Genomic DNA, 20,002 nt, shown 5'->3' on the forward strand with positions numbered 1-20,002 from the left:
GATTCCAGGAACCTGTCAGTGTGGGGCCCCTGGTGCTTTCCTCTGGATGGCTAGACTCCACTCTATCAGCATCCATGCCTGGAGAAGGGAAACCTGCTGACCATCCTATCTATGATCCCCGTGAACTCAATCAAACCACTGTCCCTCTATAGGCCTTAGTTTCCTGTGCTAATATGAGAGAGGAGTAAACTCACAGCATTTACCATGCCAGAAATGCTGGCCTTGGGACTACATACCTGTAATTCTAGACTATGGAGCCGAAAGCAGCAGGATCAGGAGTTTGAGGTCGTCTGTGTCTATGTAGCAAGTTCAAGGCCAGGGGCCAGCCTGGACTCCATGGGCCCCATCTCAAAAAACAAATGACAAAAGTATATAGGTTTCATTTATGTGTATATGTAGCTTGTATCCCGGCATTTATAAATTAGAAAAAATAGAAGTTACACAAAACCATGCCTGCTGCCTTTATGGAACTGGAAGTGTGGGGAAAACTTTGCAGACATGGAGTTGCTTGCTGGGAGGGCCGAGCATCTTGAAGGGCAGTGGTTTCTGGTTTATATGCATATAGATGTAACTGTAAATAGATTCCAGGCTAGTCTGGAAAGGAAATTGGGACAAAAATATTAAGTACTTTTTAATATAAATACATGTTAGTAAAAAGTGTCTGGCAGAAAAGGCATTGCTGTTTCATAAAAGTGCCATGGTCCATATGCTGTAATCCAGTAGACAGTCACCTGTTTTAAAGGCCATGGGGTGTGTCTCAATGGCAGAGCATTTGCCTAGCCATGTGAAACCCCATGTTCCATACCCAGCATAGCGGAAAATAAAATCATCTATTTTGGATATATTAGTTTAAAAGCTATAATTATAGCCCAGTGATGGTGGCGCACACCTTTAATCCCAGCATCGGGAGGCAGAGGCAGGCGGATCTCTGTGAGTTGGAGCCAGCCTTGTCTGCAGGGCAAGTACTGGTACAGCAAAGACTACACAGAGAAACCCTGCCTCAAAAAACAAACAAGAAAGAATAAAGAAATGCAAAGATTATAAAGAAATGTTTCGTGATCATTGAATCATAGCATGCTGTGGTAAAGAAAATATTAAAATAAAATAAATAAATCCTAAAATGCTCAGAGGAAATTCTAATTCCATCCGTGGTCAGCTGTGCAGCTAGCTGTCTGCTGAGGTTTAGACATCAATCCTTACTGTGGCTAGATGGATGGTGGCCTTTCCACATGCTGCCACTAGGTGCCAGCATCATCATTTTCCATCTTTTAGCCACAAATTCAGTTTGGGGGATAGAGAAGGCAGTTGTAGCTTTCCTGTATATATATATATATCTTCTCTAGTAGTGTCGGCCATTTCCATCACACTTGGAGTGGTCCTGAGGCTGCAGAAGGATGCATTAATAGCATCGTCGATGTGAGCTCACAGCTGGGCAGCTGAGACTCAAAGAGGAGGATGCCTACGGTGCCAGGCCTTCCTGCCAGCTAGGTCACAGGTTTGTGTAGACATCCCTCGGAGCCTTTGCACAAGGAGCTATAGTGAGGTCACTCCTCTGTCTCTTTGTTCCAGGGTACCTAAATGTGCTGGTAAACCAAGGCTGGAAGGAACGATGGTGCCGCCTCAAGTGCAACACTCTCTATTTCCACAAAGACCGCACAGACCTGCATACCCACGTGAATGCCATTGCCCTCGGGGGCTGTGAGGTAGCCCCGGGCTTTGGACCCAGGCACCCATTTGCCTTCAGGATCCTGCGCAATAGGCAGGAAGTGGCCATCCTGGAGGTGAGAGGAGAGAGTCCAGGTAGCCCAGGGTTGGGGGTGAAGCTGGTGTGGGTGTGTTGCTACTCTACACAGGAACTTTGGGGGGGATAACCCAACGTGCTTGTCAGGTAACATGGGGACATCAGGGATGCTGGGATTCCACAGAAACAAGGAATCGTGTTTTTAATATGAAAGTAGCCTGGGAGATTCCGAGATACGCCTACACTGAAAGGTTATTTGTTGTGTATCTGAAGTTCAAACCTAACAGAGCACCCTGTGTTTTTATATCCTAATTCTGGCAGCCCTAATTCTAGAGTCCAGGTTTGCTTATTCGCCCTGACCTTAAAGTTCCAGGTCCAGCAGGCATCTCCTGTGGTCTGACTGGGATCTGATTCTGGAGTTCTCTCTCAGACTTTACCAGCAGGAGTCATCGACCGCAGAAAACCGTTGCCCTCCTACTGAGCAACTCCAGTCTCTACAAAGAGTACCCCTACAGAGTTAAAATCCTTCCCGTTCCTGGCAGGGTCGCAGCCATGTTTTTGTATAGTATTTCTTTTTCTAGATCCGCACACAATGTCCAGCACACACTGTGAGCTCAGCAAGCACGTGTTGAACAGTGCATGAGTGGGGTCTGCTCAATGCCCTTCTCACCCGCTGGCACCACCCTCCTCTCTGAGGCTGCCCAGAGCACGCAGACAACCCTCCATGTGACAGCCCTTTGGATGTTTAGAATTCAAAATGTTGACACAGGAAAGCTCAAAGGTCCACCTGCCCACGTTATAGACAGAGGCCAGGGCAACCGCGTGCTTTTCAAGACTCGAGAGTGCCTGTACCCTCTCCATCTGCCTCATTGGTTTTCAGTTTTAAAAACTATTATCGCTGCATCTTCCCACTGAGTTTCTTATATCCCGTAACTTACACAGTTTTCCAGGATTTTCCCCCCTTTAAGACGGTGCTTTATGTATTTCTTTATTTAAATTTGTCATTACTAGCTAACTGATTTTGTGATAATGTCCTTTAAGTCAGAATTAAGGATATGTTTAACTGGCCAGCAGTTTGTCCTGGGGGATTTTCCTATAAACAGTACTATAATGCTTTGGTAATTACAGTTTGAGAAAATTTTGAGTTACATGAGCAATTTCCTATTTAGAGAAGTAATATAAATATGGAGGCTGGAGAGATGGCTCAGCAGTTAAAGCATTAGCTGCTTTGGCAGAGAACCGCCTTGTGACTCCCAGCACCCACAAAGTGGCTCACAACCATCTGCAACTCCAGTTCCAGGGATTGAATGCACTCTTCTGGCGTCTACAGACACCAGGCATTAATGCAGTATGCATACATACATACAGGCAAAACAGCCAGCCATACACGTAACATTAAAATAATTTTAAAACAGTGCATGCTTTCAGACTAGGGATGTGTCTCAATGGTAAAGCCAGGCCTTGGAATACACAAGGCACTCTGGGTTTGGTCCCCAGTATGGAAGAAGGAGAGGGAACGATGAAGTTTTGAGAACACCTAAGTGTGTTTATATCCAAATGGTCAGATATGAAAACCCAGAAGATGGAGGGTAGGGGGCGTGCCATCTTACAGAAGTAATCAGGGAGGACCCCTTGGAGGAAGTGGCTTTTTTGAGCAGATGTTTGAGAGAATTCAGGAGCCTCCGATTTCTGCATGTGTGTCTAGTCTAATTCTACCCCATCACTAAGTACTGATTACTTACAAACATTTGTGGGGCTGTCTGTCTGACACGAGCAAGCGGCCAGAAGCTTCACGGTGGGAAAGTAAATTCTACTTTGCCTCCTCTCCCCCAGGCAAGCTGTTCAGAGGACATGGGCCGCTGGCTTGGGCTGCTGCTGGTGGAGATGGGCTCCAAAGTCACCCCAGAGGCGCTGCACTATGACTATGTGGACGTGGAGACCTTAACCAGTATTGTCAGTGCTGGGCGCAACTCCTTCCTGTAAGGGTGGTTCTGTGGCCCAAGCCTGCCAGGGGATTCCTGCTTCAGCTCCATTCCCAGGCTCTGCATGCAGCCTTGAGCACTGGATGGAAGGGGAGGGGCAAGCTCGGAAGCCTGCTTCACTGGGAAGGAAGGCGCCTTCTCCAGTGTGGGGGGGCATGCCCTGCTGCGTGCCATCCTGCAGCCTGTCACCAGACTTTCAAAGGATGGTGGGAATGAGCCACCTGTTGTCATCTCTGGAGACTCATGCAGTCCTCCCAAGCACATGACCTTTCGATCTACGTTAAAAACTGCTGCCAGGGGCTGGAGAGATGACTCAGCAGTTAAGAGCACTAGCTGCTCTTCCAGAAGACCCTGGTTCAATTCCCAGAACCCACATTACAGCTCACACCTGCCTGTAACCCCAGTTCCAGGGGACCTGACACCCTCACACAGACATACATGCAGGCAAAACACCAGTGCACATAAAAATAAATGAACTTAGCGAAAAAAAAATGCTGCCCAGCATCAAACGAGAGAAGACAGGAAGGCAGCATAAGCCACAAAGTGTCACCAACATCATTGTACCTTTCATGTTCTAGGTATGCACAGTCCTGCCAGGATCAGTGGCCTGAGCCCCGTGTCTACGATGAGGTTCCTTATGAAAAGGTGCAGGTATGGTCTAGTGACACCGCTTAGTAACACGCCAAAGGCTGTCCTTCTGTTTCTGCTTTCCCCTTCACTGCCCGCCTTATCCTTTGCGTCAGAGAAATTGCCTTCACTAAGCCTCCTGCTCTCAGCCGCGTGCCCTGTGCCTTCTCCTGGAGAAGGCCAGAAAACAGGCACCTTGGTGGCCTTGCATCTAGAGGAGAGAGAACAAAGGTGCTGAGGACATGGCACATCTGTGAGCAGGACCTTGCCCGGACTAGATGACACTCTGCGCCCTCATTTCCATGATCCCCCTTTTTTCAGAAACATACCCAGCCTGCCATTTTGTTCCCAAGGTCTTTCTTGAATGCAACTTGAAGGTTTTGCTCAGCTGCAGAGAAGCTAGTAGCTGGGTGGTTTAGCACTTCAGATATAACCGGGTGTGATGGCCCATACCTTTAATCCCAGCACTCGGGAGGCAGACGCAGGTGAATCTCTGAGTTCGAGGCCAGCCTGGTCTACAGAGTGAGTTCCGGGACAGCCAGAGCTACATAGTAAGACCCTGTGTCAAACAAGCAAAAAACTAAGCACTTCAGATGTGAAAACTGGAGTTAGAGGGACCTCCGCTTTGCTCATCAGACCCCCTGCTTCCCACCTTCACGTGGGTGTGTGGGTCCTTCTCAGGAGTGTTTTAAGAACTAAATGAAATGATTCATGTTAGGAAGGAAGGAAGGAATTAGCACAGTGCCCAGCAGGCATTGGGACATTCTGTCCAGAGAAATGACAGTGCTGTTCCTAATAAGATGGTTAAATGACAGTAAGGCATCACACCAAGACCTTGGCTGGACTTGGAGCATGGGTAATACTCTTCAAGCGCAAATGCAGCCAGGTTAATAAGGTGCATCACTTCTGTCGTTGGCCCCTCTCTCCCTTTTCCTCCTCCTCTTCTGAGGGAAGACTGTGTATTAGCAATTCAGATAGTGGAAGAATGCTTTCAAATGAAATGAGGACCAAAGGCCTGTAACAAAGACAATTTCCTGAGCCCTCTCATTTGTGTCTCAGTAAGTACTCAGCTCAAGGTTGCCTTTTACCTCCCACAGAAGGTATGAGGTTGGAATGGTACTGCTGGTGAAGGCAGTCTGCAGACTGTAGAAAACTGCACAAATCTACACACGTAAGGCCAAGATCTCAGAGGTGCTGGCCGGAGGCTCCCTGTCTGAACAGGTTGAACCCTGCCTGCACTCAACCTTCTTCCTCTGTCCCCCGTCCAGGATGAGGAGCCCCAGCACCCCACCGGGGCTCAGGTGAAGCGCCATGCCTCCTCCTGCAGTGAGAAGTCCCATCGTGTGGACCCACAGGTCAAAGTCAAGCGCCATGCCTCCAGTGAGTTCTGTGGTCTTCTCCTACTCAGGGGAGGTAGAGCAGAGCACTGCAGGGTCTCAATACCAGATGCCCAGGGGCAGGGAACTCAATGAGTAAAAGAGGTCCATCGGTAAATGCTCTACCCAAGGAAAGTAATGGGGGCTGGGCGGTATGGGGAGACCTGAGGTCCCAGGCCCCAGCATAGCAAGAGAAACAAAAAGGAAGTAACAACACAGCATGGTGGTAAGGTCAGAGAGCAAGTGAGTAGCGGAGGAAGGTTTACAGAGAGGCTAGAGTGCGTAGGTCCTATTCCGGAGGTAGACCCTACTTGGCTTACCCAGAAGACCTCACACAGCATTTACTGATTATTCAAGAGGTCAAAACATAAATTTCATGTGAATTATTTTTTATTTTTGAGATAGGGTTTTCGCTGTTTAACCCTGGCGCAAAGATCTGCCTGCCCCTGCCTCCTGAGCTCTGGGATTAAAAACGTGTGTCACCACCACCCAACATATGAATTCTTTTTTTTTTTTCTGGTTTTTCAAGACAGGGTTTCTCTGTATAGTTCAGGCTGTCCTGAAACTTGCTCTGTAGACCGGGCTGGCCTCAAACTCACAGAGATCCACATGCCTCTGCCTCCCAAAGGCGGGGATTAAAGGCGTGCACCACCAATGTCCAGCTGGCATGTGAATTCTTAATATTAGCTGCTAATTAAAATGATTTTATATGGCATGAGTATTACCTGTATAATAGTTAAGTGTTTAAAGGTAGATAAGCATACACAGGTATGTGTGTGTGTGTGTGAGAGAGAGACAGACAGAGAGAGACAGAGAGAGAGAGAGAGCATGCATCTCAAAGCCTGTCTTTTCCAGAAGACCACAGTTTGTGGTCTGTGGTCTAGGGTAGTAAGCAGATAACCACTTCCTCCACAGTTCCTGAGCTGGGGTGTCACAAGATCCACAGCTCACTTCTGTGCTCCTATCTGTGTCCTCCAGAGCACACAGGGGACTCATTGAGGTCATGCTAGAGCAAGCTTCCCACAGGGTAATGTACTGTTTCTTCTCCCCGCATTCTAGTCTTTGCTTTTTGAAGACTTTTTTGTTTTGTTTTTGAGACAGGTTTCTCTGGGTAGCCCCGGTTGTCCTGGAAGTCACTCTGTAGACCAGGCTTGCCTCTGCCTACCCAGTGCTAGAATTAAAGGTGTGTGCCACCACACCTGGCCTTTTGAAGACTTCTTTAAAGAAAAAAAAAACTTTCTGTCCCCGGGCTCCATTGCATTAATGGAGATGTCCTCCCAAGACTCGGGACATCTGTCTTCCATTCCTCACTTGGCTGAGACACTGTTATGTAACTTTGAACAAGTCCTTTCCCCTGTCTGGTTCCCTCAGAATAAGGGAGGGATGTGTAACGCTCCTGAGATGCTTCTTTCTTAGACACTGGAAATAAGGGCTTTGCAAAAGTAACGTGGAAAACTGTTCTTCGTGTAACTGACATGCTGCAGTCCCAGTGCTCAGGAGACAAAGACAGGGGAATCACTGCAAGTGCCAGGCCAGCCTTGTCTGCATGGATAAAAAGGCCAGCTAGTGCTGCACAGCAAGACCCTGCTGTGAAAAAATAAAATTCACCAGACATAGTGACTCATGCCTTGAATCCTAGCACCCAGGAGGCAGTGGCAGGCAGATCTCTGTGAGTTCAAGGTCAACTTGGTCTACATAGTGAGTTCAGGACAGCCAGTGCTACATAATGAGACCTCTTGAAAAAACAAAAAATAAAATAAAAGTCAATGAATAAGAAAAATAGAAAATTGAAGTCATTATGTCGGATTCAAGAAATCACTAAATAATAACAACAGCAAAAAGTAAAAACCCTAAACCTGTTTTTTGGGTTTTTTGTTTGTTTGTTTGTTTTTTAATCAAATGTCTCACAAGAGCCCAGATTGTAAGAGCTGTGAAATGAGACTGGTCTGGCTTAGGCCTATTGGCCTCCCCATCCCCATCCTGGGGGCCTGGGGGCCACTGATGGAGTCACAGGGTTCCTGGAGGAACTAGAAGCCACGTGGTGTAGTCCAGTGACATCCAGGGGCACACAGGAGAAATGCTGCCCTGGCCCTCAATCTGCTGTCACAAAACATCCTAAGCTAGATGACCTTTTTAAATGCAACAGCTCGTTTCTCCTAGCTTTGGAAGCTGGAGTCCAAGTCAGCAGCTGTGGTGTCTGGGCCATCCCCTATTACATAGATGGCTCTCTTGCTTTCTTCCAAGGCCACTGATGTCACCTCTAAAGATTCTGGCTCATGACCTCATCACCTAAAGTAAGATAGACACACATGTTCAACTTGTCTCTAGTACCATAAACAGTGGGACCTAACCTTTCTGCGCCTGGCTTCCTCGGCAGTAAAATAGAGTAATAATAAGTAGAACCAAGTAAGACGCACAGTGAATAATAACAGAGGGAGGTTAGAGGGAAATACAAGCGAGTGGCTGAGTGTAGCATACACTGTGAGAAGCATGGTTCTGTGCAGTTGCTTGCTGTCCACCATGGTGGACCTACAGTTCATGCCTGGGCTTTCTCTCTTCCCACCCTTCCCCAGCAGCACACCGAGCAGGGCCTGACCTGAGTTACATGTAGGTGTCTTCCTTTATCATAAGTAACCTGAGGTTTGACTCCTTCAAAGCACACTTTCTATAAAGCAACATGGGTTATGCATTACAAATTTTGCTTTATTATATGTAACGACTGCCCTTATTTCCTAACATTTACTAAGCAGGCATCACTTGCCAGGTACTATATTAAGTACTTTTCCTTGATTATCTCATTTAAACCTCACTGCATCCGTTATCAGTGTCTTTATTTGTGCATAAGGATGCTGAGGTTTGGGGGAAGGCGCAAACGCACACCAATCATTTGGGCCTGACGGCTCACACCCAGAAAGAAAAAATGCAAACCCTGATCTGCCTGGTTCTGAGTCCCTGTGCTGTGCTGCGTCCCTGTTCCTTCCTAGTCCTCAGGAGATGCCCTGTATCTCTGCAGGCGCCAATCAATACAAGTACGGCAAGAACCGGGCCGAGGAGGATGCCCGCAGGTACCTGGTAGAAAAAGAGAGGTTGGAAAAAGAGAAGGAGATGATTCGCACAGAGCTGATGGCTTTGCGACAGGAGAAGAAGGAGCTGAAGGAAGCCATCCGGAACAACCCAGGTACCTGCCACGGTGTGGCCCCGAGTGCACAAGGGTGGCTCAGCCTGAGACCCCCCCTGCCCCCCCCCCCGGCACTAAGGGGAGGCCTCTTACACAGATTTCTTAGCTACCCACCCAGAAGAGGTGGGCTTTGCCCCTCCTCCTCCTCATTGTCATCCATCATGATTAAAGAAGGTGCAGGCAGTTTAGTAGCTGCTTCCAGAGAGAGCGTGGAAAGCACCCCAGGATGTAGACCTCCCTGTAGAAAGAGATGATGTGCTTCAGCAGTGTGGGGAGCAGAGCCTGCCTCGGCATCTTGGATGGAAGACTTCTTGGGTCCTGCATTCATTCACTTAGATGTAAAGCAATGGCCCAGGGCTAGGTTTCCAGGATCCTCCTCTGAAATCCAAAAACCTCAACAGTCCCTGCCCACTCTGGGATTCCCTAACCCCATTTTCTACTGTGTTTCTTTGAATTCTTACCTGGCTGTAGTTCTGCCTGGGTTTCTCCCACGTGTTCTGGGGAATAGGAAGTCCTGCCTTGTAGAACACACATGGCCCTTATGGAACAAAACACTACATCAAAATGGTACAGACAGATTCAGTGGTCCAACCCTAAACCCCATCCATCCATAGATCACAATGGGCCTAAGATGAGGACCTCTGGTAAACCAGAGAATAAACACCTAGAAGCACGTGTGATGGAGCACACCTCTAGTCCCAGCAAGTTCTCGAAGAGACAAGATTACATAATGAGACCCTGTATCCAAAAGAAAAAAAAGAAAGAGAGAATAAACACATGGGAGGACGGCAAGGAAAGCAGTTTGGTTTCAGTATAAGAAAAATTGTGGGGCTAGAGTTGTAACTCAGTGGTAGAGCACCTGTCCAGCATGTGTAAGGTCCTGGACTCAATCCCCCATACAAATAAACAAACGAATGGACAAAGGACAGGAACTTTCTAGAGGTAAGAACCATGATTTGGAACAGACTGTCCTAGCCAACGTTTTTGTCTGTATCAATTTGCAGTACACATAAGTTGCTATAGTCATTACTTTTACTTATATTTGTCATACACATATACATAAAAGATTCATAAAAGCTTAGATCTTTGCTGTTTTCTTCACTGATCCATCCCAAGGGTTTAGGACAGTGCTTCGTATGTAGTAAGAATTCAATAAACAACTACTAAATCAATGAATGCATTTAACATGACTGAAACCTTCTAATGGAAGTTAAGGGATGGAGAGGATTCTGGACTGAGCTAGAGCTGTGGCTCATTGGTAGGTGCCTGCCTGGCATTCACAAAGTCCTGGGTTCAATCCCCAGTATCACATAAACCAGGCATGGCAGCACACACCATAATCCCAGCACTTTGGAGGCAGGCACTTTCCACTGTGCAGTCTGAGGCAAGACTGGGCTACATGAGACACTGTTTTGTTTTTAAGATTTTTTTTTGGAAGCCGGGCGTTGATGGCGCACGCCTTTAATCCCAGCACTTGGGAGGCAGAGGCAGGCGGATCTCTGTGAGTTCGAGGCCAGCCTGGTCTACAGAGCAAGTTCCAGGACAGCCTCCAAAGCCACAGAGAAACCCTGTCTCGAAAAACCAAAAAAAAAAAGATTTTTTTTGGATGGGAGACCGTGGGTGTAGCCTTGTGGTAGAGCCCTTCCTAGTGTGCAAGCTCTTAGGTTCAATCTCCACCCCCACCCCTACAAATGGAGCTTCTTAGCATGACAGAAATATTAATGAAAATTTGTCTGTCGGTTTACACTAAATAAGCAGCAAGATCCTCCTGGAAAACCTGGGCTGTGGAAAGCTCTGAACTATGTCTCAGTACACAGGCAACAGAAACCAAAATCACACACAAAAATGCAAACTGAAAACTGAGAGATCAGATACGTGTGGTGGCATACAGGGAAAGAACTGCTTTCAGTCTCTTCCTCTTGGTGACCTCGTGGCTGCACAGCACAAGCCTTCACCCAATCCTCTGGACACCCCAGCAAAAGGGGCGACTCTTCCCAGTGACCACCACCAAAATCTCAGGAGTCACTCCATTTGGACCAACTCTATATTCTAAACCAGTCACTGTGGATGGAAGATGAGAGGGGATCTCCAGTCAGGCCCCCGAATTACATGGGACCCACACACTCAAACTGTAGGGACTAAGAGGGAAACAGTGGTTTTCCAGTGAAATATTAGGGCGCTGCTTCCTGAAGATGGATGCTAGGCAGATAAAGACCATACCACAGTGTGGCTGGTAACCCACCTCAAAATCTGTCTTTTAACTGCACCCACACTGCTGGGAAGGCTCTCCAGGAGAGACAACGGGACCTGAGGCCCTGCAGACTTTCTCACCAGTGTCTCTGAACTCAGGAGCAAAGTTGAAGGCCTTGGAGGAGGCTGTGGCCACTCTGGAAGCACAGTGTCGTGCCAAGGAAGAGCAGAGGATCGACCTGGAACTGAAGCTGGTGGCTGTGAAGGAGCGCTTGCAGCAGTCCCTGGCAGGGGGCCCCGCCCTGGGCCTGTCAGTGAGCAACAAGAACAGGAGCCAGGTGAGTTCAGTGCCTCCTCCTCCATGGGACAGCCGCTTCTGAGCCCCTCACACACTGCCACCCCACTATGTTCTCACTCCCAGTTATGACAGCCAGAAGTGTCTCCAGAAAACCCTAGATATCCCAAGGAGGGCAGGATTTCCCCACTAGGAAGCATTGATATAAATTGCCAATGGTCATATCATTCCTCCTCTGCATAATACTGAACCGTTGAGAAAGAGAGGGAGAGGGAGAGAGAGAATGCATGCAAATGTATATCCTTATTTGTATAATGTCTATCTCCTGCCCCAGGTTATTTTGTGGTTTTATTGAGACTTGAGCAATAGGGGTGCAGTGCAGTAGTAAAGCACATGCCTAGCGTGTGTGAGACATTAGGTTAGATTCCCCAGCACCGAAAACAACCCACAGGAGTTAGACTGTGTTTATCATACCCCTAGCCTCTTACAGAGTCTGGATACTAGGAGCATTGCAAGTGTTTGCTGAATGATTACATGCCCTCCCTGCTCTCAGACAGCAAGACGGGCTTGCCTGATAAGTGGGAGCTGGCACTGGGAGCTGTGTTCCCAGCTAGTCCATATTGGCAGTTGGTCTGAAACTTCTCTTTGAGGGCACCCTTAGCTTCATTTTACAGGTAGGGAACCTGATTCACAGAGGGCGGGGGAAGCAGCTAGAACCCAATCCCTTCATAACAGGCGCTGCTTCTCAGCAACACCCTCAGTGTCTTCTCCACCTCCTTTGAGCCTTCCTTACCCTCTGGAGATAAATAATAATAAATAATAATAATAATATTAATCCCTCTCTAAATGCCTTGCAGGGTTAGCTGTTAAGATTTCACACTGCCTTAGTTAGCGTTACTGTTGCTGTAATGAAACATCATAGCCAAAGAGCTGTTTGGCTTACATTTCTACAATATGCCTCAACACAGAAGGAAGCCAGGACAGGAACTCAAACAGGGCAGGAGGGGCTGCTGTTTACTGGCTTGTTTTTGTTTTTTGGTTGTTTGTTGTTTGTTGTTTGTCTGTTTGTTTTGTATAGTGTTTTGTCTACATGTATATTCCTGCAGGCCAAAAGAGGGAGTCAGATCTCATTACAGATAGTTGTGAGCCATCCAGTAATTGAACTCACAACCTCTCAAAAAGCAACCAATGCACTTAACCACTGAGCCATCTCATCAACCTCTCACCTTGCTTTTTTTTTTTTTTTTTCAAGACAGGGTTTCTCTGTATTGTTTTGGAGGCTGTCCTGGAACTCACTCGGTTGACCAGGCTGGCCTTGAACTCACAGAGATCCGCCTGCCTCTGCCTCCCGAGTGCTGGGATTAAAGGCATGCGCCACCACCGCCCGGTGTCACCTTGCTTTCTTATAGAACACAGGAACTTGAGCCTCACGGATGGCCCCACTCACAATGGAGTGGGGCCTCCCCCATCAATCACTAATTTAAAAAATGCCTTGCATGCTTGGTTGCAGCCCGATATTATGGAGACATCTTCTCGATTGAGGCTCCCTCTCAGAAGCTTGTGTCAACCTGACATAAAAGTAGACAGCACAGCCGGGCGTTGGTGGCGCACGCCTTTAATCCCAGCACTCGGGAGGCAGAGGCAGGCGGATCTCTGTAAGTTCGAGACCAGCCTGGACTACCAAGTGAGTTCCAGGACAGCCTCCAAAGCCACAGAGAAACCCTGTCTCGAAAAAACCAAAAAAAAAAAAAAAGTAGACAGCACACACACTTAACAGAGTTTAATAGTAAGCAGTTATCTAGAAGATTTAACATAGTGTAGACAATAAGACAATATCAGGGAGAAGTTAGGCGCATGCGCATGAAGCTGTTTAACCCCACCAGCACCATCCAAAAGAAACAGTGTAACTATGGGATTTGAATCCCGGCTCTCACACTAAGCAACCATGTCACCTTGCACAAAACCTTGACCTTCCTTATTTCATCCATGAGATGGGATGATTAGTAAACAGGACCTATTTCACAGGCCCATGGAAAAACCCACCCACACAATGCCTGCCTGGTGTACAGAGAGAGCTCTGTGACTTTGCCTGTTACTGTCTTTACCCCCCAGCCCCCAGCATCTTCTGTCCCTGCCCTGCTCAGGGCTGGCATGTTTACCTAGTGCTTTCTAATTTAAAGTTCTCTTGTCCTTCTAAGTGCAGCTCAGTTGCAAATAGACAGCACTATATCTCACCTACTTAATGCTTTGTTTTGTTTGCCACCAACAGGAAAGTACAAATAAACCCCAAAGCAATATCCCAGAGCAATCTCTCCCTGTCAACTGTGTTTCTGAGCTGCGGAAGAGGAGTCCATCCATTGTAACCTCCAACCAAGGAAGAGTGCTACAGAAGGCCAAGGTAAACCAAGAAAGAGTTCGGCTAAAAGCAAAGCACAGATCTGGATCTTTCTTTTTTTTCTGGTTTTTTTTTTTTGAGACATGGTTTCTCTGTATTGCTTGGGAGGTTGTCCTGGAACTCCTTCTGTAGACCAGGGTGGCCTCAAACTCACAAAGATCCACCTGCCTCTGCCTCCTGAGTGCTGGGATTAACGGGGTGCACCACCAACGCCTGGCAGATATGGATCTTTCTACATAAGATCCATCCCCAAAACCCAGAATGCCACCTAGTGAGAAAAGCAGGGAATAGGGAGACAGGCAGGTATAGCCATGCAGTAAAGCCTGACCCCTCGCCCTTCCTTAACATGGCTCTGACAAGCTGCCATCTGGCTTCTGATCTTAACAGCGTTCCAGGGTAGTAGGAGATAAGATTAGGGGTAATGGGCCTGGCCCAAGGCTAAGTAAGAAGCCAACATAAGAACAGAGAGACATGGGGCTCACTGTACGACACTGGTCCTCAGCCTCTTCTGTGTAATTCTTCGGGACAGCTGTTAAGAACATTTGGGGCTTTAGAAAGGCATATGTATTGGAAACACTCCAACACATTTCTCAAGCATCTGAGTAACTCTACACCATCAAGCAGAAAACATCTTATATCTGGCCACATCAGGTTTTGCTACCAAATGAGTTTTATGCTAAAGTATCTAGAAAATATGCCCATTTCCGGGTTTTCTGGATTTCAGAAGATACAGGTAAAATGGTGTGTAACTGAAAAACAAATGTTCAATACTGGACACAGTGGCACACTCTACAATCCTAGTACCTAAATCTGAGGCAGAGGGATCATGATTTCTAGACCAGCCTGGGCTATGTAGTGAGACTATACATATTCAAGCTCAGCCAGTGTACCCAGTAAGCCACTGTGAAAGCTAACACTGGGTAGTTTGATTTAGAAGTGCCTAACCTTACTAAGAAATACAGAGACCAATGGGTTTCCCCTTCTTTAAGATGAAAAGCTACATAGTAAGGAACCCAAGCAAGCCTTTCTTTCTCTTGTGGACTCGGGAAGATAAGAATTCACAGTGAAGACTGTGGTGCCAGGCCATAGTAAGTTCTTAAAGCAGGGGAAGAGAGAAAGGTGGCATGCCATTGAGGTAGTTATTTTAACTATTGATAGCCACCGCCTTTGCAGTAGGTCATATACAAGCAGAGATCTGAGGAGAGTGTGAGGAAATGGGGCTGGAGGGATGGAAGGAGAAGAGCACGTGCCAAGTCCTCGCTTGTTTGTGGACAAGTAGGCAGAAAGGTGAACACTGAGAGTGAGAGACAAAAAGGAACAACCAGGCCAGGGCAGCCAGGCCCAGAAGCCAGCAAATTCTTCCTGTGAGGGTCTCTGCCGCTCAGGAAATACTTTCAACACTGTTGGCTGTACAGTCTGTGTTATTCTGCCACTGTGGCTGGAAAGCAGGCCCAGACAAAAACTAGCACATGAAGAATATGACTGTGTCCCAATAAAACTTTACTTACAGGCATTGAAATTCCAATTCTGTAGCACTTTTACTTGTCACGAAGTACTGGTGTTCTTTTAGTATTTTTTCCAAGCGCTTAGAGACACGATAAAATGTATGTAGCTGGTAGGCTGTATGAAAACAGATAAGCCAGAATGAGTCAACAGGCTGCAGCAGTTCCTCCTCTATAGACGTTAGTCCACTGGAGGAACTGAGCATTTTAACTTACTGGGAAGATTTGAGAAGACTGGTTTTCTAAATGCCAAGTGTATTCCTCAAAGGCCACTCTGGGATTTGGAGAGATGGCTCAGCAGCTAAAGACTGGGGTTCAGTTCCCAGCACCCACCTGGTGGCTTACAACATCTGCAACTCCAGGGATCTGATACCCATTTCTGACCTCCATGGGTACCAGGCACATACATAGTACACAGATAGACATAACAGGAAAAACGCACATACATATATAATAAGTAAATCAATAAAAAATGGAAAAAAAACTATGCCAGGAGGTGGTGACACATGTCTTTAATCCCAGCACTCAGAAGGTAGAGGTAGGCAGATCTCTGTGAGTTTGAGGACAGCCAAGGTTACACAGAGAAACCCTATCTTGAAAAACCAAAGTAAACAAACAAATAAAATAAAAATCCTGACTATGTAATCCCAGCACTTTGGAGGCTGAAGCAGGGGGCTCACCATGAATTTGAGGTCAGCCTGATTCTACATAGAGACCTTGTCGTCACTATCACCACACAACAAAAAGCTATCCTGACTAGTCAGCTGAGAATGAAGGAAGGGACTAAAGGTCACAGAGACTGAGGAGCAGGGCCCCCATGGTCTCTAACGTGGCCAGTGGAGCTATTCATAGTGAATGTCCCACTAGAACCCTCAACAACTGATTTTTTTCCTTATCTTTCTGTGCTTTAGGAATGGGAAATGAAGAAGACCTAAGAAGGGTGAGAATTCCAGCCTGAAGGCATATCGGTTTGTCCATCTAAGGAGGAAATGCTTTCTTCACAAAGACATCAGGAAAAGACTGGAGCACCCAAAAGACCAGCTTGATTGTCTGCATGACTTTAGGGATTGTGGGAAGGGAGAAGTGGAAAGCATCCTTCCGGTTTTACAGAGGGTGGAGGTGGGAGCAGCGGGGACAGAATCGTGCAGAATTGTAAAGGTTTCGTTAGGTATCTCTGCCTTCTGAAGCAAGGAAAGCACACGTGAATAAGCCATTCCACCTCTCCTCAGCCTCCAGTCCTCAGGCAAAGGAAGACAGTGCTGAAGCACTGGCAGTGTCACGATGAAAGAAGACGCTCCCTGAAAACACTTAGGCAGACTGGGTTCCTATTGGACATTACAGACAACCTGTGGGCCAGGGTAATGGACTGGAAAATCAATATATCCCTGCCTGCACAACAGCGAACAAAAGCTATTGAGAACATAAAAATGCCACAGTCATTCTTCATCTGTCTTAATGCCAGGCAAAGTACAGCCACTGGAACTTTCCAGGTCTGAGCATTTTAAAATCGGATGATCTGAGTATGCATAGGGGAAAGAGAGTTGATCAGCTGGCCCATTTTAGACTCACAGTGGCAGAAGTATGAAGTTCTAATGCCCACACACTGTTGCATTCATTGGAGAGTGGAACCATTTGCTGTCAGTCACGTGCTTACCTATTTAATATGATACTAAGACTCCTGGGGCTGTGGTTGGAAGACTTAAGTTTTTAGTCTAATTAAGTCTTCATCTTGTACTAGGAGGCCTACAAGCCTGTCTCCATATATGCTATGAAGTGAAACTATTGAGAAAAACCAGCAGGATGGTGGCTCATTTCTACCATGAGGGTGCTAAGCCTTTTCCAAACACTTGATGTTTTTATAGGACCTCAAGTCCTAGGCAACGTCTTTTCTATGCTATTCATGACTGTCTCAACACTGGGCTTTTAGGTCGATTTTTAACATATTCATCTCCAATAAAGATGAAACTGTTCAACTCTGAGTAGTCGGGAGGTAGCTGGCACTTGAGGGGGAGCAGGATAGAGGGAAGTTGTGTGCCTCAGTGGATGGTTGGCTAGTCTTGGTATGTTACCCACCTAAGGCTCCACATACTTCATCCTCATTGAAACTTTACCAGTCTTTGCAGTAGCTGGAGACCAGAGTAGGAAAACCAATCACCTCACTGTTAGGACACACACATTAGGGATCACGGTCCTGGGTTCAGGCAAGGCTGACTGTTGCTAACTGAAGGATAGTATCAGCAAAGTCACTCAACCCCTTTGGCTCTCATTGAAGAACAGGCTAAGTGACTGTACTCTCCTCCCAAGACTTCTGGTGGGTATTTAATGAGCTAATTCATGAGAAGCGTCTACTATATTTAAAGTTGGAAATACTCGTCAGAAGTGGATTTTAGTATCAGCTAGATGAGAAAGGTCTGACCTTAAGTGTCTGTCACACTCTTTGTTAGGCAGTTATTTTAGGGTTAAATCCCTCTCCACAAGTTAATCTTGGGCTCAAAGAAGGAAGGGCCCTGCATCATTAATCATTAACACCCATGAGGACATGCCACCCGTCAGGCACGAACAGCCTGTGTCACCTGAGACCCATGCTCAGAGCACACCTAGCACTCACCTTGACATTTGGCTTCCGCCTTCTTGAAAATGTTTCTCCTTAATAACTTTTCAACAAGAGGTTCTATATTTTACTCTTGTCTTTTAAATAATGTAACCAGAATCCAGCAAGATGACTCAGAAGGTGTAAGGGGGCTTGCTGCCAAGCCTGAGGACCTGAGTTTGATCCTCAAAACCCATATGATGAAAGGATGGAGAGAACCAACTCCCATAAGTAGCCCTCTGACCTCCAAACACCTTGGCATTCACACACATACATACACTAAATGTAAAAATATTTTTAAGATAGTGTAGCCAGCTCTGATATTTATTGCCTTTCTAAGCATTATGCCTGTACTTTACGCTAAGGTTCTGTAAGATCAGTTAAAATAACTTTTTTTTTTTTTTGCAGTTTGGTGTGATTCTAGAATCTTTATTTCTTAACTCCAAATCTCTTGTCTCTTCTATGGATCTTCATTCAGAAGCATACTTACACCTAATAAACATATGAATAAAAGCCAAATTCAAGGCCAACCTGGCCTATATAGCAAGTTTTAGGCCAACCAGGACTACACAATCTGTCTTAAAACATGCATATGCTCACAAACTTATGTATGTGCGTACATGAATGGGTGTGTGTGTGTCTGTGTGTGTGTGTACATGGTCTGAGTTGTGCAGGTAAAGAACTGTAAGCAAACTGCTAAAGCAGACGTCATCTCCTGTACTCAACTGTTTAAAAAACGTCTTCTTTGGCTTGTTAAAATGCCTTCTTGGGCCACAGTTCCGAGAGGAACTTGAAGTTCCAGTCGTCCCAACACTTTAGTGTTAGATTCGTTATGACCCTCATCATCACTGGGAAACCTTACATGGGCTCACCAAACGCTCAGAGTCTCAAGTTTCTTATCTGAAGAGGACATAACCTCCCCAACCTAAACTGCATTCTCACAGAACACCACATGAGGACGACGGTGTGTGGGTTGTCACATCTGAGCTGGGCCTTGAACGAGATCAAAGAAGACTACTCTGTCCTCATGGAACTCGTGAACTGGCAGAGGACAAAGTCTGCCCAAGTTGCTAGAGCACAAGGAAGCCATATTTTGGTGAGGATTCAGAGCGCTGAAGAAACATGTCCAAGTCCTTTTTTTTTTTTTTTTACTCATTTTAACCTTAGGGTCTACTCAGTAATTAATCTTGAAGCCCCAATCACTAGTTCATCTTCACCCTCAGACATCCCTTCATCCAAAGCCATTTTTTAAAATAAGGGTCACATTAATCCCAGCACTCGAGTGAATCTTTTGAGTTTGAGGCCAGCCTGATCTACAGACTAGGGGGTGGTGAGGGTTTCTCATGTATCTGTGACTAGCCTATTCTAGATGATGTATAGATCTGGATGGCCTCAAACTGATAGAGATCTTCCCTGCCTCTGCCTCCAAAGTTCTGGGATTAAAGTCATGCATCACACCCAGCAAAGCCCTAAAATGTATCCACATCTTGGGCTGGCAAAATGGCTCAGCAGGTAAAAGGGGGTTAGGTTACCACCAAGCCTAATGACCTGAATTCAATCCCCAGGACTCACATAGTGGAAAGACAAAGACTACTGCAAATGGTCCTCTGACTACATGTATTCATGTGTATACCCATATACACACATACACATGTAGAAAAAAATAAGATTTACCTACATCTTCACTGACATCATCCAACTTCATTAAATTAACAACTATTTAATAAGCAAGGAAAAAAGAAAACGAGTGATCAAGACATAACACCAAACTCGAACTCTAAATTGCAGAAAGCAGCAAGAAAAAAATACTTAAAAATAGGATAGAAGCACAGAGATTACACCAGCTAGCTAAGTCTCTCTGCTAGTACACTATCTAAGATGATATGGGATGAGATGGTCTGCCCTGCAAATCCAGCACTGAACAGTAAGACCCTCTGACAAAAGCCATAATTTAAAAAAAAAACATTCCATCCTCTTGCTGGGGCTCTCCCAACAGCTTGTCTTCCCTAAATCTTTTTACATCCTTCGGTTTTCCCTGGACAGTAAAGGTATTTTTTTTCCCTGTAGCGAGGAAGGGTCTGACATGTGCTCCATGTCTGGACCACTGGGCTGCATCCCCAGCTCTC

General features: G+C 46.3%; 1 protein-coding gene and 1 long non-coding RNA gene across 3 annotated transcripts in view; one reads left to right on the plus strand and one right to left on the minus strand.

The window, feature by feature from the left end:
* The window catches only part of Afap1l1 (actin filament associated protein 1 like 1), a 57,036-nt gene extending 39,771 nt beyond the window's left edge, over positions 1-17,265 (plus strand). The window contains 8 exon segments of the mRNA XM_040741736.1: positions 1,570-1,781; positions 3,575-3,720; positions 4,302-4,374; positions 5,619-5,730; positions 8,740-8,904; positions 11,254-11,432; positions 13,659-13,787; positions 16,198-17,265. Of these exon segments, the coding sequence (XP_040597670.1) occupies positions 1,570-1,781; positions 3,575-3,720; positions 4,302-4,374; positions 5,619-5,730; positions 8,740-8,904; positions 11,254-11,432; positions 13,659-13,787; positions 16,198-16,221 (1,040 nt within the window). The 3' untranslated portion in view covers positions 16,222-17,265.
* LOC121138844 lies at positions 414-11,368 on the minus strand. 2 transcript variants are annotated; one of them, XR_005875713.1, is made up of 3 exons: positions 11,236-11,368; positions 9,366-9,442; positions 414-594 (listed from the first exon to the last, which is right to left on the minus strand). It is a non-coding gene; the product is annotated as an uncharacterized LOC121138844 (long non-coding RNA). The 2 variants fall into 2 exon arrangements; XR_005875714.1 differs by lacking the exon at positions 414-594 and adding an exon at positions 8,899-9,142.
* Positions 17,266-20,002: the final 2,737 nt, after the last annotated feature.

The sequence above is a fragment of the Mesocricetus auratus genome, unplaced genomic scaffold, assembly GCF_017639785.1.
Source record: "Mesocricetus auratus isolate SY011 unplaced genomic scaffold, BCM_Maur_2.0 Super-Scaffold_6730, whole genome shotgun sequence".
Classification (NCBI taxonomy): Eukaryota; Metazoa; Chordata; class Mammalia; order Rodentia; family Cricetidae; genus Mesocricetus; species Mesocricetus auratus.